The sequence below is a fragment of the Panthera leo genome, chromosome C2, assembly GCF_018350215.1.
Source record: "Panthera leo isolate Ple1 chromosome C2, P.leo_Ple1_pat1.1, whole genome shotgun sequence".
Classification (NCBI taxonomy): Eukaryota; Metazoa; Chordata; class Mammalia; order Carnivora; family Felidae; genus Panthera; species Panthera leo.
Genome location: NC_056687.1, coordinates 82901292 through 82916260, shown reverse-complemented (window position 1 = coordinate 82916260; position 14969 = coordinate 82901292). Strand labels below are relative to the sequence as shown.

At 57.0% G+C, this 14969-nt stretch overlaps 1 protein-coding gene across 2 annotated transcripts; it reads left to right on the top strand.

Annotated features, from left to right (window-relative positions):
• Positions 1–2823: 2823 nt before the first annotated feature.
• On the top strand, positions 2824–14922 carry VWA5B2 (von Willebrand factor A domain containing 5B2). 2 transcript variants are annotated; one of them, XM_042956054.1, is made up of 19 exons: positions 2824–3956; positions 4042–4212; positions 6088–6307; positions 6487–6644; positions 7169–7300; positions 7517–7641; positions 8049–8204; positions 8621–8731; positions 8810–9018; positions 9108–9219; positions 9724–9909; positions 10875–11046; positions 11140–11453; positions 11949–12138; positions 12241–12594; positions 13381–13518; positions 13609–13689; positions 13765–13988; positions 14075–14922. In XM_042956054.1, the coding sequence occupies exons 1-19, from the start codon at positions 3818–3820 to the stop codon at positions 14621–14623; spliced, it is 3741 nt and encodes a 1246-aa protein (XP_042811988.1). In that variant the 5' UTR covers positions 2824–3817; the 3' UTR covers positions 14624–14922. The 2 variants fall into 2 exon arrangements, with proteins under 2 accessions (XP_042811988.1, XP_042811987.1); XM_042956053.1 differs by having other exon boundaries at positions 11137–11453.
• The last annotated feature ends 47 nt before the right edge of the window (positions 14923–14969 follow it).

Sequence of the window (14969 nt, the reverse complement as noted above, 5' to 3'; positions counted from 1 at the left end):
CCATGCTCAGTGCAGTGCATGGCCTACCGTAAGTGACTGATGAATCTTAACTAAGAGAAAAAACAATTACTTACCTATTTATACTCAGTCCCTCTGGCTCTTTTACCTTTTAATTTTTTTTTAATGTTTATTCATTTTTGAGAGAGAGAGAGAGAGAGACAAGCCAGGGAGAGACAGAGAGAGAGAGGGAGACGCAGAATTCGAAGCAGGCTCCAGGCTCTGAGCTGCCAGCACAGAGACCGATGTGAGGCTCAAACCCAGGAACCATGAAATCATGACCTGAGCTGAAGTAGGATGCTTAACTGACTGAGCCACCCAGGCACCCCATGGCTCTTTCACCTTTCAATGAGCTGATTCCTCCGCCTGAAATATTTTCTCCTTCACTGCTTAACTCCTGATTAGGACTTGACTTAAATGGCAACCCACCCACCACCACCACCAAGTTAGGTGCCTCTCCTAAAAGCTTCTTGTCAAAAGCTTTACAATATCCAGGACATCTCTCTAACGCAGCACTCATCTTAATCTACGGTAACTGTGTATTTGCCTTTTTCACTAAGTGGGAGCCTTTCAAGGCAGAGGCTATGCCTTTTTAGTTCTCTTTCCTCTACTCCTTCCCCTATGCCTTGCACATGGCAGACCACTCAAGCTCTGTGCTATTCCTTAGCTCTGCCAAGGACCTCCTCCACCTCCTGGAACCTGGTTCTGGGGCCCTCCAGGAATGTGCTGTCCTTTCCTGTTCTCAGCTGCCTGTCATACTGCAGCCCCACTACCAAAGCACCTCCCAGCTGGGCCTCAGAGACCCTCTTACTACCCCTACAGATCCGCCTCCTTAGGGATTCCCGGCAGCCTTCAATGTCCTGCCCTATCCTGCAGGATGCTTTACCCCTCTTGCCTTCTTGATGAGCTTGCCTCAACTAAGACAGCTTTCCAGCAGGATCTCAGGGCTGGTCCAGCTTCTCAGCAAAGCTTGGTTTCCACCAATGTGTTGTCTAATCTTTGACAGGGACCACTTCCTGGGAGACCGTCTTACATCTAAGACCTCCTCAGAACCTAAAACAAGGACCTGTTTTTCCTTTTTTGTATATTTAAGTCTCCCTAATGACTACTCTCTGCAGCTTCATGTTTGGCCTGCAGATCACATGTAGCTCTTGGTCCATTTGCACAAAAACACCAATGGGGAGGTGGCCACTGCCTGGATTTCCATGGAGACCTCAGGGCCAGGCTGGTCCTGGCTGGAGACCTGGGTCCCCTGGAGGGCAAATCAGCCCACTCACCATCCACTGTTTCTCTCCTAAGCCTGTAAGAGGGATCCTAACTCAGAATGAGGCAGCAGGCAGGTTCAGCCGGGAAGGGAAGGGAGGAGTCAATGGAACTATAGTTCAGATGGTGTGGAAGGAACAAGTTTGGGACTCAGCTGGAGCTCCCTGTAAGCTGGATCTTTCATTGCAATTTTGTCTATGCTTCCTGTATTGTCCTTGTGATTTTTCACCCTTGAAGTTCCCTGGGAAAAGGCCAAGCTATCTCTACCACACTAAGTGGTTTGAGCAAGAGAAAGGGTTGGGGTTGAGGGCTCAAGTGCCCAAGGAGGCAAGGGATCCTCCTGGGTGGGGTCAGTATGATGATAGTGACAGGAATCAGAAGGATGGAGTAAATGGGGAGGGGCAAGAACCCTAAGTCTGGCTTGAAAGCCCACTTCCACCCCCTCACCACCCCCTCACCACCCCCAGTTCTCCTCAAAGCTCTTTTTGCAGAGTCTGAGTGTGACTTCTGCAAGAAAGCTTGCATGGGTGACTCCCAAACATGGTTACGTCCCCAGAGCTCCCAGACTCTCCCTCAGGAATCCTGGGGGAGGTTTTACAGACTTCCCTAATCTTTTGCACCATAACACTGTCAAGCTGCATGAAAGTTCTGCCAATAACAAGGGACCTGTTTATACTCAGGGATATTTTCTCCTGCAGGTGCTGCAGTGATGGGGGTGGGGTGAGGGGAGTCACTGTTACGATGGGGCAGTCTCAAGCCAAGGGAAGCCGCTACAGGCTGGAAGGCCTCATTTCCAAGACTGTGGGCAGCTGAAGGTAGTAGGAAGTTATAAGCCTGAGGGGCTGATGTTGCCTACTCTCCGCATCCGCAGGAAAGGTGGGAAAGGTAGTACTGCAGCGATGGGAATGTTGGCTGCTTGGGGGTGGGCGGAACTCGCTGCAGTGTTGGGGGACCCCTACTTGGAGTGAGTGGTTACTGAAGTGATCAGGCAAGCAGAAGATAGCTGCAGGGATGGGGGCAGATTTCTGCACCGATGAAAGAGCACTTTGCAAAGAAAAAGGGCTGGCTTTGGGGGGCGGGGGGAGGGGTCCTGCGGTGATGAAGCACTGGGTTCGCTGCAGTGATGAGAGACGGTCACTGCACTGACGAAAAGCCTAGCCAAGGCGGGAAGTGGGGTGATACGGAACAGCTGGGGTCGCTGCAGTGCTGGGGGGGGGGGGGGAGGGCGGTGCAGACTGAGCCCTCTGCTGCACTTGCAGAACGTTTCACTTCCTGAAGGATAGAAAGGGTGGGGCCTTGTAGGCCTGAGTCCCTCATCTACCGGGGCCTGTGAGGCGGCGGGGACGCGGTCCCCGCACTGCGGTGCCGGGTCTAGCTGGAGCCGCCGGGGTTTGCGCGGAGGCGGCACCGCGCCCGAAGCGGGGGCGGAGGGGCCAGCAGCAGCCCCGCCGCAGCGGCAGGCGGGGCCGGGGCGGGCTGAAGGGGCGGCCTTCCCGAGCGGGGGCGGGACCAGCACCCGCAGAGCCGGCGCCCCTGCGCGGACTCAGATCGGCCGCAGCGGGAGTCTGGAGCGGGTGCCGCGCAGGGTGCCCGGACTGCGTGCGGCCCGAAGCGCGGAGGCGGACCTACCCACGGTGGTCCAGTTGTGGCGCCCAGAACTCCGCAGAGGACGCGACCGTGAGGCTGGGGCTGCCCGCGGGGAGGGGGACGACCCCTAGACCCTGCCTGCCGCATCCCGACAGCTCGGCTGTGGGGCCGCCCACTCTAGTCTCAGTTCTGCCAGGGTGGGGAGAGGTGGGTGCCCTAGACGGATTCCGAGCAATCCCCCTGCCCGGACACCTCTCCCGGTCTTGCATCCTAAAGACCCCCTCCTGTCGCTTCCCTGTCTCGTTCTTCCCACCCAAACCCCCTCCACTCCGGCCTGCAGCCCCTCTCAGCGCTCCAGTCAGGTGAGGCGCTGGAGAGGGAAAGACTACGGTCCTTCTGCTCCCCCTCCCACCCCGCCCCTGCTGTCCCTCGCTGGGCTGGGGACACCCAGGAGGATGCTGGCCCTTTAAACCCTTGCTCCTCACCCAGAGCTGCTTCTATCTCGCCACCCGCGCCACTTCCGACAGCTGGCAGCCGCGGGGAGCCCCGGGGGGCCGGCAGGTACGGGGGCGGCGGCGAGGCCTGGGAGCTGGTGGTGGAACAGCTGTGACCCCCTCCCCCATTCCTACCCTCTGTCCCCGGAGGAGCCGGCGGCGGGAGTGCTGGGCGCTTGGAGCGCCAGTTAATCATTAACCCTCCGCTCCCCGGCTCCCGGAGCAGCCCGGAGCCGCGCTCCGCCCCGGCTTCCCAGGTAACCCGCGAGGATGCCCATCACGCGATCCCCCTCTTCCCTCCCCTCGCCACCTGTCCGCCGGGTGGGAGCCCCCGGCTCAGCCCCGCCGCGCTCCTCGCTGCCCGGCGTCCCAGTGCCTGAGTTCGATTTTCCCGGCGGCTTTCAGGAGGGCGGGGTCTGGCGCCCGTGACCCCACCCTGCGGACCCCTTCATCGAACCCCCTCCCCCAGGGGCGCCATGCCCGGCCTGTACTGCCCCTCCAGCTGGACGCCGCTGCCCCTGACTGACTCCTGGGTCCGGGCCTGCGCCAACGGCCCCTGTCTCAGCCTGCGGGCCCGGCTCACGTACCACAACCCGCAGCCGCAGCCGGTGGACGGTGAGGCCTGGGCGGGGCTCGGGGTGGCGGGGACAGGGGGCCGGGCGAGGTTCGACGTCACCTGTGCCCCCTGCCCCCGCCGCAGGCGTATTTGTGTACCCGTTGGCGGAGGCCGAAGTGGTCTCGGGCTTCGAGGCGGAGGCGGCGGGACGGCGCGTCTCGTTCCAGCTGCAGAGCAGGCGACGCTCACAGGCCGCTTGCTGCCGTGCGCTGGGCCCCGGGTTGGGGGCCTCCACGCCCCGCCGCTGCGCGCAGGGTGAGTGCAGGGCGCCGTCGCCTCGCCCCGAAAGTCAGCCCCGCTCTGATTCCTGCACCCGCTCTGCGTCCCGTCCCTCCCCGCTCCCCCTCCAGCCGCTGATTTTTTCATTCATTGATTCATGGCTTTATTCAACAGTCGTGGACTAGGCACCTTACTTGCACCAGGTGCAGGGGCAATGTGACCCAGGCCTGACGCGAGGTTCGCGGCCTGAGAGACAGACGCAGCAGGCGGTCCACACGTCTGTCTCCCGAGCTGGAGCATTAGCTCCTGAGCCTGGGACTGGGCTTTCTTTGGACATCTCTAAGCCCCAGCATCTCGCACAGAATGTGGTATAAGGAGGCTCAATGATTGCTGGGTGAAGGAGTGGAAGCCCATCCCTGTGCTAGGTTTTGTGGTTTGCACTTCATCCTTTCATTTATTTATTTGGACATTCATTTGATTCCTGCACATGGGATTTGCCATCCCTGTAAGAAAGACAGAATCCAGTGGTGTTGAGAGTTGGTGTAGGTCCAGCAGACAGTGAGAGGCCAGAGTGAGCTCTGGGCTGAGGCCCCAGGAATGTTCCAGAAGGAAATGGAGCCAGCATTTGACCAAAAGGAAGAGTATGACTGGTGAAGTGGAGAGGAGGGAGAAGGCACTCCAGTAGGGGCGATGGTATAAGCAAAGGTTTGGAAGTAAATTGTACACAGTGATGGTAAATTAAATAAAACACCTCGTGTTTATAGCAATTTACAGTTCACAAAGTCCAGTCACTGGTATCACCTCATTTGAATCCAGAGAGGTATGTAATGCAACTGTTGTTCTCTATCCTCCTTTTATAGGTGTGAAAATAATACAACAGCCTCTTATGTGTCAGATGCTATGCATACATTATCTCATTTATTTGTCACCACAGTCTCTGAGACACAATTATGACCCCCATTTCATGGATGAGAAAACGGAAGCTCCTTAAAACAGAAGAGTTACCCAAGGGCAGAATTAGAAGTCACACTCAAAACCTGATCCTGTGCTCTCTCCACTGTATCAGGCTGTCCCCAAGCCTTAGCTAGTTGGGATAGAAGCCCCTTTTTTCCTTCTTATCTCCCTGTCTTCTTTCCTTCCATCTTTTTCTTCCCTTCATTTATTCTGCAGGCATTTCTCTAAAGAATGTGTAAATGATTATTGTGGGGAGATGAAGCCAAGTAGGGCTATAAAGGTAGCCTGAGGCCTTGACTGCCACTGCATACACGTGGCCATTTTTCCTTTAGTAGCAGCAACCCCCGTGATTCCACCAGTCCCCAAATGAACCTAGGGGCGATGTAAAATGATGTGCTTTGCATACCAGTACAGCTTTAAGTCCTCTAGCCAGCTTCCAAGCAGATTACAGCCACTGAACGCCTCTTGGGTAGAAAATTCTGAAGCCACTCCTAGTGGGCAGTGGGGAGCCCCTGACTGTTTATGAGCAAGGGATTTGTGAGCAGACTGGGTCCCAGGCTATGGGACATGTCAGTCCACAGGGAGGGTCCTGAGGAAGATGATACCCAAGGGTTGAATGGGCAGAGACAGGCAGGGGAATAAGGGCAGAGGGTATGGATCCCCTAGGATCTTGGGGGTGGTGTGGACATGCCCCTTCTCAGCTCTCTAATAGCAGTGATGTCACTACTCCTTTTCCTGATGACAGCCAGATCCTTCTGCTATCATCCTACCTCTGCTTTGACCATCATTTGGCTCATGCCTCCATTCTGCATCACCAACACATTAGCCCCGTGTCCTTCTAACTTTGTGAAGTCCCCCTTGCCTAGGCTCCCCTGACTCAGTGACTGCTCCCATTTCCTATTTCCCCCATCTCTTCTGCTTCCAGCCCCGTCTGACCCCTCTTCTCACTCATCATAGGTCATCTTGTGTTGGATCTGGCCCAGGCCCGGTCCACACTGGTGCTGCCCACAGGCCTCATCAACGCGGCCGGCACCATGACAGTGACCCTGCGCAGCAGCCGGGAGTTGCCCTCAAGGCCTGATGGGGTGCTGCACGTGGCTCTGCCCTCTGTGCTCACCCCACTGGCCTCACCAGGCCCACCGGGGCCCCCCAGGCCTCCGGGGCTCTGTGACGACAGGTTGGGCCTATGGTGATTCTCTTCGTCCCTCCCTCGGCTTCTCTGGGTCTAGTGCGGGTGAGGGGGCTTTGGTAGGGTGCCCTGGGGGATGGACAGGGTGGGGAAGGGCTGGGCCATTCATCCAGAGGGGCTAAGGGCCTTGGTGGTGGGCCCGTGACCCTCCTCGCGCTCCCTTCCAGCCCTACCAGCTGCTTCGGGGTGGGCAGCCCTCAGGAGGAAGGGCTGGCCTGGGAGGAGCCAGCGGCCCCTCCGGATGTGTTCTCAGGCCCTGCCCGCTGCCCTGCCCCGTACACCTTCTCCTTCGAGATGCTGGTCACTGGGCCATGCCTGCTAGCAGGTGGGTGCCCCTCCTAGCATAGCTGACTAGGAAATAATAATTCAGGGCTCAGGACTGGGAGGAACACAGGAAAAAAAGAAAACAAGGACCTAAGTCTTAGGAACCTCCAGTTTTGGTAGGAGCATCCCCTGGACACTTCTACACAACACCCCCCCCCCCAGGTTCGTCAGTGTCATTTATTTATACCCCACTCCACTCACCAGTGGGAAGAAAGGGATTAAATTGAGACCAGTCCAAGTGATGAAGTGGAGTTTTCTTGTGTAAGAGGTGGGGGAGGATGCTAAATCAGCTGGCTGCTGTATAACTGATCAGCCAGAAACAGAGCTGGGAACCTACCTCTCAGCTCATGAAAGCAGGCAAAATCCCTCCCCTTGTCCATGCAGCCCTCTAGATTAGGCGCTAAGAGCTGAGCTGAATCAGTCATGATCCTTGCCCATACCACTGTTGTCTGGGAAGGTGATGTTTGTGCATTAGTACTGGCTTGGGGTGGGGTGATCATCTCTCCCTGCCTCTCCCTCCCTCAGGCCTGGAGAGCCCTTCTCATGCTCTGCGGGCAGACGCCCCACCTCATGCCAGCTCCGCAGCCACCATCTGTGTCACATTAGCAGAGGGCCACCACTGTGACCGGTCATTGGAGATCCTGCTGCACCCCAGTGGTGAGAGACTGGGACACACAGTGGGCCAGCTCTGACCTACTTCAGGACCACTTGGATAGCATTTTTCAAGTATAGATTTCTGGCTCCCAAGCCAGGTGGATTGAGCCATCTGTGAGGGACGTGCTGGACTTGCAGGGTCCTCCTGGGACAGTGGGACCGAGCAATTGAGGTCCAGAGACAGGGACTTTCCTGACAACTATATCCCTTTTTCCTTAGAGCCCCACCAGCCACACCTGATGCTAGAGGCCGGCAGCCTGAGCTCAGCAGAATATGAGGCCCAGGTGAGGGCCCGCCGGGACTTCCAGAGGCTACAGCGAAGGGACAGTGATGGGGACCGGCAGGTATGGCTGCATGGGGTCCTGGCCTGGCCACTGACCTCTCACTACTGGCTGCATTTGTGCAGGAGGAACAGTTGGGCAGTTGTGTGTGTGTGTGGCGGGGGGGGGGGGGGTGCTTTTAGCAGGACCTCTTAGTAGCTGCTAAGAGGGCAGCATCCCAGAGGGCTGATGAGTATTGTCCTAGGAGGGCCCATGCAAGTCTCCCTGGGGTGTGTCTCAAAGGATGGAAACTAGGACTGATAGGCAGAGGACAGCCACCTGCCTCTGCCCTCGCCTTTATTCGAATGACTATAAAAAGGTGTTCCCTCTGAGTGTATTAGATAGAAAAAGGCCCGAGGGCTCGGTCCTGCTGCAAGCCCAGGCAAGAGTTTGCACTAGGGCACAGGATGACTTGGGGCTCCGATGATCAGGTGTGGTTCCTGCAACGACGCTTCCACAAGGACATCCTGTTAAACCCCGTGCTGGTGCTGAGCTTCTGCCCGGACCTGAGCTCTAAGCCTGGAAACCTGGGCACAGCCACACGGGAACTTCTCTTCCTGCTGGATGGCAGCAGCATAGCGCACAAGGCCTGTGGGGCAGGGTGTGGGTGTGCGGTGGGCTGGGGGCAGCCTCTCACAGACAGATACACGCATGAGCGCGCACGCACACACACACACACACACACACACACACACACACACACACACATCCCTCTCTTACTTGTACGTATATGTGTCTCTCCCAGATTCCAAAAGCCTCTCTCGCACATGAAGTTACCTAATCCCAAAACCAAGGGTTCCCATACCCCACCAGGGTCTCTCACACACTCAGTCTCCCTCACTCTCCAGGTCTCCCTCATAGTCAATCTCAGACATGCTGGGCCTCTCCCACACCACCACTTCTAGCCCCTCATTTTCACACAGCATGGAAAAGGCAGGCAATCTGGAATCCCTACCACTGCCCACAGGACCTGTTTCATGCTGTCCTCCCTGGCCCTCCCCAGGATGCCATTGTTTTGGCTGTAAAGTCACTGCCACCACAAACGCTCATCAACCTGGCCATGTTTGGCACGTCGGTGCGGCCCCTCTTCCCAGAGAGCCGGTCTTGCAGTGATGTGAGTACAGTCCAGGGATTGGGGCCCAGTGAGAGTATATCAGCCTGGCGCGGCCCAAAGCATGCCTTTTCTTTCCAGGACACTGTGCAGCTGATCTGTGAGAACATTGAGACCCTGCAGGCTGAGAGTGGTCCCCCAGATGTGCTGGCTGCACTGAACTGGGCCATGGGGCAGCCCCAGCACAAGGCCCGCCCTCGGCAGCTCTTCCTCCTGACTGCTGCCTCGCCCGTGGCCGCTGCTACCCATCAAACCCTGGAGCTCATGAGGTGGCACAGGGGGGCAGCCAGGTATGGGGTGGGCTGAACCAGGTGCCTAAGATTGACCCCCACTCCCAAGGGGCTCCTGAAGGTCACAGCTGCTTCCCTTCCCTCATCAGGTGCTTCTCCTTTGGGCTGGGGCCTGCCTGCCACCAGCTGCTCCAGGGGCTGTCTGCCCTCAGCAGGGGCCAGGCCTACTTCCCAAGGCCTGGGGAGAGGCTGCAGCCCATGGTGAGCTTGAGCCTGAGCCCTGTTCCCTACTCCTAGAAGTCCTTCTCCCGAGTTACACTGAGCCTGAAGCAGAATCCAGTCAAGTCATGGGGTCTCCTGGCACCCTTGATCAGGACTTCTCCTCCCCCATTCCAGTTCCTCCCCTCCTTTGAGACGCCAATCAGGGGAGGAGCTGCTGGTGATGCTATAGCATGCTGCAGGAGGCCAAAGGTGTGGGGGACATGACCTCTGACCACCCCCAAATCTCATTCTGTTTTGTCCTGGTACTGAGCCATATCCTCAACAAATCTTGCCTCATCCACAGGGCATGGCTCAGGCCAGGAGACAGACTAAACCCTTGCTTGTTCCTACCCCCAATCCTTCCCTTGACCCCAGCCTGACCCTGCTCCCCTCAGCCTAAGGGCTGGGCAGATGGCATCAGTGGAAGGGTAGCCTTCCTGCTCTGTGGGCCTCCTGCTCTGTGAGCTCTCTCTCCCATGTCTTCCTTCTGGCCACTCCTTACAGCTGGTGCAGGCTCTCCGGAAGGCACTGGAGCCTGCTTTGAGTGACATCTCTGTGGACTGGTTTGTGCCTGATGCGGTGGAGGCACTGCTGACCCCCCGGGAGATCCCAGCACTCTACCCTGGGGACCAGCTGCTCGGTTACTGCTCACTCTTCAGGGTGGATGGCTTCCGGTCCCGTGCCCCAGGGGTAGGCCTGGGCTGGGGTGCGGGTGGTAGGCCTGGGATGTCTAAAGTCCCTGCATCTCTTCAAAACTCTTCTTCCACTCCCGGTGCCTCTCCCTGCCAAGCTCTTCCACTGCACTCTCAGCTTCCCCAGAGATCACACCGGGCACCCCAAAGCGGCTGTAGTCTGCCCCCTTCATGAGGTCTTCCACTGAATTGTCCCATAAAGTGTTGCCCTTGGCTTTTACCAAAGGTCACTAAAGCACACAGCCACGGAAAGCAGCTCTAGAATTTGCCTTGAAGGTTTTGTTGAAACTTTCTAGGTTCTTCACACAGTGCCCTAAGGAAAGAACCACCTGGATTATTTCCTGTAATATTCAGAAACAGAGCATAGTCTAGATGAAATCTCAGATCCCAACTCTAGCATGTTCTAACCATTTGATTTTGGGCAAGTCACTTAACCTCTCTGAGCCCATTTCGTCATACTGATTTTTGTCACAGGGTTGTTGTAATTAGAGGTCACAACGTGCACACTCTTGGTAGGGTACTTGACACATAGCAGGAGTTCAAGAAATGATTGTTGTTGCTGGTTCTCTAAAGTAGGCTCCACGCCCAACGTGGGGCTTGAACTCACAGCCCTGAGATCAAGAGTCACATGCTCTACTGACTGAGCCAGCCAGGCACCCTGAAATGATAGTTATTTTTATTATGAAAAGCTTTCTTTCTCTAAAAGAACTAAAGATGCGATATAATGGAGTGTTTGCCCTTTTGCCTGCCTGCCAGGAAGCTCAGGGCCAAGCCTGAAGCTCAGCCACAGCAGCTCTATTAACCTTATGGTTATCATGTATGCTTTTCCTTCCTTAGTACTAGGCTTTCATTTCTGGTTTATTAACTTTATTGCCTTTTGTGGTGAGACATCTTAAATCCTGTTTGGAAAGAGGTAGCATATAACTACAGTCGGTTTTTTCTCTAATGATTATCCCTCTCTAGGGCCAAGAACCCGGCTGGCAGAGCTTGGGAGGCTCCGTGTTCCCATCCCCAGAGGAGGCACCATCTGCCACCAGTCCTGGCACTGAGCCCACTGGCACCTCGGAGCCGTTGGGAACGGGCACTGTGTCAGCAGAGCTGTCCAGCCCGTGGGCTGCTGGGGACTCAGAACAGAGTGAGTACCTGGGTATAGTGTGTGGCTGTGTTGGAGGAGGAGTGGGCCATGGGAGGGGCCACGGCTGGGATCCATTCTCTTGCCTCCCAGCAGGTACTGATGCTTTGACAGACCCAGTCACAGACCCCGGACCCAATCCCTCCTCTGACACAGCCATTTGGCGCCGCATCTTCCAGTCATCGTACATCCGGGAGCAGTATGTGCTCACTCACTGCTCTGCCAGCCCAGAGCCAGGTCCAGGCTCCACAGGCAGCAGCGAGTCCCCTGGCTCCCAGGGCCCTGGCTCCCCTGAGGGCACTGCTCCCCTGCATCCCCCTTCTCAGCAGGGCTGCCGCAGCCTGGCCTGGGGAGAACCTGCAGGCTCCCACTCCTGCCCCCTGCCTCTACCCCCAATGGCTCCAGTCAAGGTGAGAGTCAGTCCACCTCCATTCTATGCACCCAGCAAACGTTCATTGACCATCTCCTATATGCCATAAATTGTGCCGTGGTTACTATTAAGTCCAGCTGAAGAGATACATGGGTAAATCTACAATGATACCATGTGACATACAGTGGTGAACACAGGGACATAGTATTATGGGGAGAGTCAGAATCAAGATGGCTAACACTGTTTGAGGGAGTCAGGAAAGCAAGAGTCAAGTCTGGAAGAATAAGTAGAAGTTAGCCAGGCAAAGAGGAAGAAGACATGAACAAAAACAGAGACAAACAACAACCTCAAGTGAGAAACCAGGCATGGAGTGAGATGGCAGTGGGAAGGGGGCCGGAGGCCCTGAGTTTGGCCTTGCTCCTAAGGCTGGTGAGCAGCCATCCACAGTTTCAGACAAAGGGGTACGTGGCCATGCATGTGTGATGGCCAGGAGCTCTGCATTCCTTGACCAGTGGACCACACTTCTTATGTGCAGCCTGGGGCCTTGAGTGCTGAGGTGCTGGGTCGTCGACGCAGAGCAGCTCTGGCTGGCCGGAGCCTCTCATCTCCCCCGGGCCAGGTGAACCCAGTCCCTGGCCGTCCCCGGCACCCCTCTCTGGGCATAGCACCAGATGGGCCAGGCCCTGAGTCAGGGCAGCAGCTGGGACAGGGCCTGGATGACTCAGGTAAGGGTTGGATGGGGAGCTGGGTTCTGACACCAAGGAGGTCCTGAGAAGTAGGGCAGAGGATACCACACCGCCCCTGCCTTCATTGCTGTCTCTCTCCAGGAAATCTGCTCTCCCCGGCCCCCATGGACTGGGACATGCTGATGGAACCCCCCTTCTTATTCACAGCTGTGCCCCACAATGGGGAATCAGCCTCTCCAGCAGTGGAACTGCCTCCTCAGGCTCCACGCTGCCACGTGGTGATCCGAGCCCTGTGTGGGGAGCAGCCTATGTGCTGGGAGGTGGGTGTTGGGCTAGAGACACTATGGGGACCTAGTGATGGCTCACTGCCTCCGTCACCCCCTCAAAGAGAAAGTGCTTGGGACCAAGCACTCCATCGGCTGACAGCAGCCTCCGTGGTCCGGGACAATGAGCAGCTGGCTCTCCGTGGAGGGGCTGAGGCCATGGCTGACCAAGGTGAGTTGCTGGTGGGCCTGGGCAGGACCCAAGGAGCCTGTATGGGGCAGCAAGTGACAGAGGTATAGGTCTATGTGTCTGGCCACTATATACCTCATCTTGTTCACAATTTGAGGTGGCCCACTCACCTCAAAAAAAATAATAATAAACAGGGTAATGGAATAATAAAAGAAAGTGGAGAATCAGGTTATATTAAAGATGCACTCGATGACGTTCTGTGCCCTTGTGAGCATGGGTCCCCAAATTGGCAAGCTTCCTAGCAGCCAGCACAGAGCGAAATGTGATCTTGTTAATGACTCATAGTGCCCATAACATAAAAACAAATCTGCCATTCAGGAAGAATATTAACATCAAATAGTTAAAATTTCAGTTTTTCAGTTGCACTAGCCACACTTCAAGTGCTTAACACTCTCGTGTGACTAGTGGCTGCCATACTGGATCACGCAGATCTAGAACACTACCTTCACTGCAGGAAGTTCTATTGGACAGTGCTGAATGAGTGGACAGGAAAGGCACCACAGTCAGTGCTTCCTTTGGGTGCTGTACAGAATGTTCAATTTCTGGGTGGCCGGAGGGTCCAGTCCTGCTAGGAGCTGAGGGTTCAGCCTAACCACTTGCCAAAGTTGGGGAGTCCGACCTGGCCCCAAGAAGGAACTCTACTCTGTTCAAAAGTGGACAGAGGGAGAAGCAATGGGGAACACAGATTTTTCTCTAAAGCCCCCTGTAGGAGGGGGCTGGGGGAAGTGCAGCTGCTCCCGTTCAGCATCCAGCTCCTTGCTTTCACAGGCCATGCCCGGAGGTCCTGGCTCCGAGCCCTTCAGACGAGCAAGGTCACCTCTGCCCCTTCCTGCTTCACCTGCCCCGTAGCTGTGGATGCTACCACCAGGGAGGTCCTACCCTCAGCCCTGCAGGTGCGGAGCTCAGGTAGAGTTCCTCCTGGGTGACCTCTCAGGTGCTGGCCCTCACTTCGCTGGCCCCCCTCCTGGTTTACCCCCATCTCCTGTGCCCTTACAGAGCTAGCTGAGCCCCCAAGCACTTCTGCCTCTCAAGGCCAACTAGATGCAGCTCCTCTGCCTACAGCTGTCCACGCTAAAGGTAACAAAGTTGGGGCAAGGGCAGGGAGCTATGAGGCTTAGGGACTACCACTGGCACTGACCGGCTCCATTGCAGGACTTCAGGGAGGCTCTGTGGTAGGTGGCTGGAACCCAGACCAAAATGGCAACTCCAAGTCAGTCACCAGAAGTCCTCATCACCTGCCCCCCCAGCCTCCCTCTAGGCTTAGCCTGGGCGGTGGGAGGGCCAGAGGCTCTGACAGCCACAGACTCTGCAGCACCAACCGGGGCCAGGCTGGCGACAGCAACAGTAAAGGCAGCGACCACGACTACTTGCCCTTGGTGAGGACTCGGGAGGTGGAGGGTGGTGCTGCCAGGGCCAGGGCACTGTCTCAGCTCACTTCTCCCCCCACCTCCTCTCTCCTCAGGTGCGGCTGCAGGAGGCACCTGGCTCCTTCCGCCTAGATGCACCCTTCTGTGCAGCAGTACACATCCCTCGGGAGCGCCTGTGCCGCGCTTCGCCCTTTGCTGCACACCGCGCCAGCCTCAGCCCCACCTCGGCCTCCTCTCCCTGGGCACTTCTGGGGCCTGGTGTTGGCCAGGGTGACAGTGCCACGGCCTCCTGCAGCCCGTCCCCCAGCTCAGGCTCTGAGGGTCCAGGCCAGGTGGACAGTGGACGGGGTTCAGACACTGAGGCCTCAGAGGGAGCAGAAGGGCCCGGAGGTGCGGACCTGCGGGGCCGGACCTGGGCCACCGCTGTGGCGCTCGCCTGGCTGGAGCACCGCTGCGCTGCTGCCTTCAGCGAGTGGGAACTGGCAGCAGCTAAAGCTGACTGTTGGCTACGGGCCCAGCACCTACCTGATGGCCTTGACCTAGCTGCCCTCAAAGCTGCAGCCCGGGGTCTCTTCCTGCTGCTGCGCCACTGGGACCAGAACCTGCAGTTACACCTGCTGTGCTACAGCCCCGCAAACATGTGAGGGCTGCCCACTGCTCTGGCTGGCGCTGCCCAACACACTCAAGTCACTGCCACCGGGGCCGGCTTCTCGGTACTGGGAGGGGCAGGCCGGTATCCACCTGACCCCTACTGCTTCTCATCCCCTTCCCAGCACCCCCCTGCCCTCACAGAAAGTGCCTGCCTGTGCTCTCTCCCACTCCTCCCATCCCATGCCTCTTCCCCTCTGAGCTCTGTGCAGTGCGGTGGAAGGGTAGAGAGCCACAGTCCCCAAATCCTATGCAATAAAGTGCCTCTTAAGACTGCCCAAGTGAGTTCTTCATCTGTAGTGTGCATGCCCCTCACGGCTTGGTGTAAGCACCTCCATGTAG

What these genes read in the sequence shown, in the direction of transcription:
- VWA5B2 (XM_042956053.1), top strand. Translation starts at nt 3,818, where the DNA reads ATGCCCGGCCTGTACTGCCCCTCCAGCTGGACGCCGCTGCCCCTGACT. An exon ending in TCCGGTCCCGTGCCCCAGGG is followed by an intron (nt 9,910 to 10,874) that starts GTAGGCCTGGGC and finishes ATCCCTCTCTAG; the next exon opens with GGCCAAGAACCCGGCTGGCA. An exon ending in CCCCAATGGCTCCAGTCAAG is followed by an intron (nt 11,454 to 11,948) that starts GTGAGAGTCAGT and finishes TCTTATGTGCAG; the next exon opens with CCTGGGGCCTTGAGTGCTGA.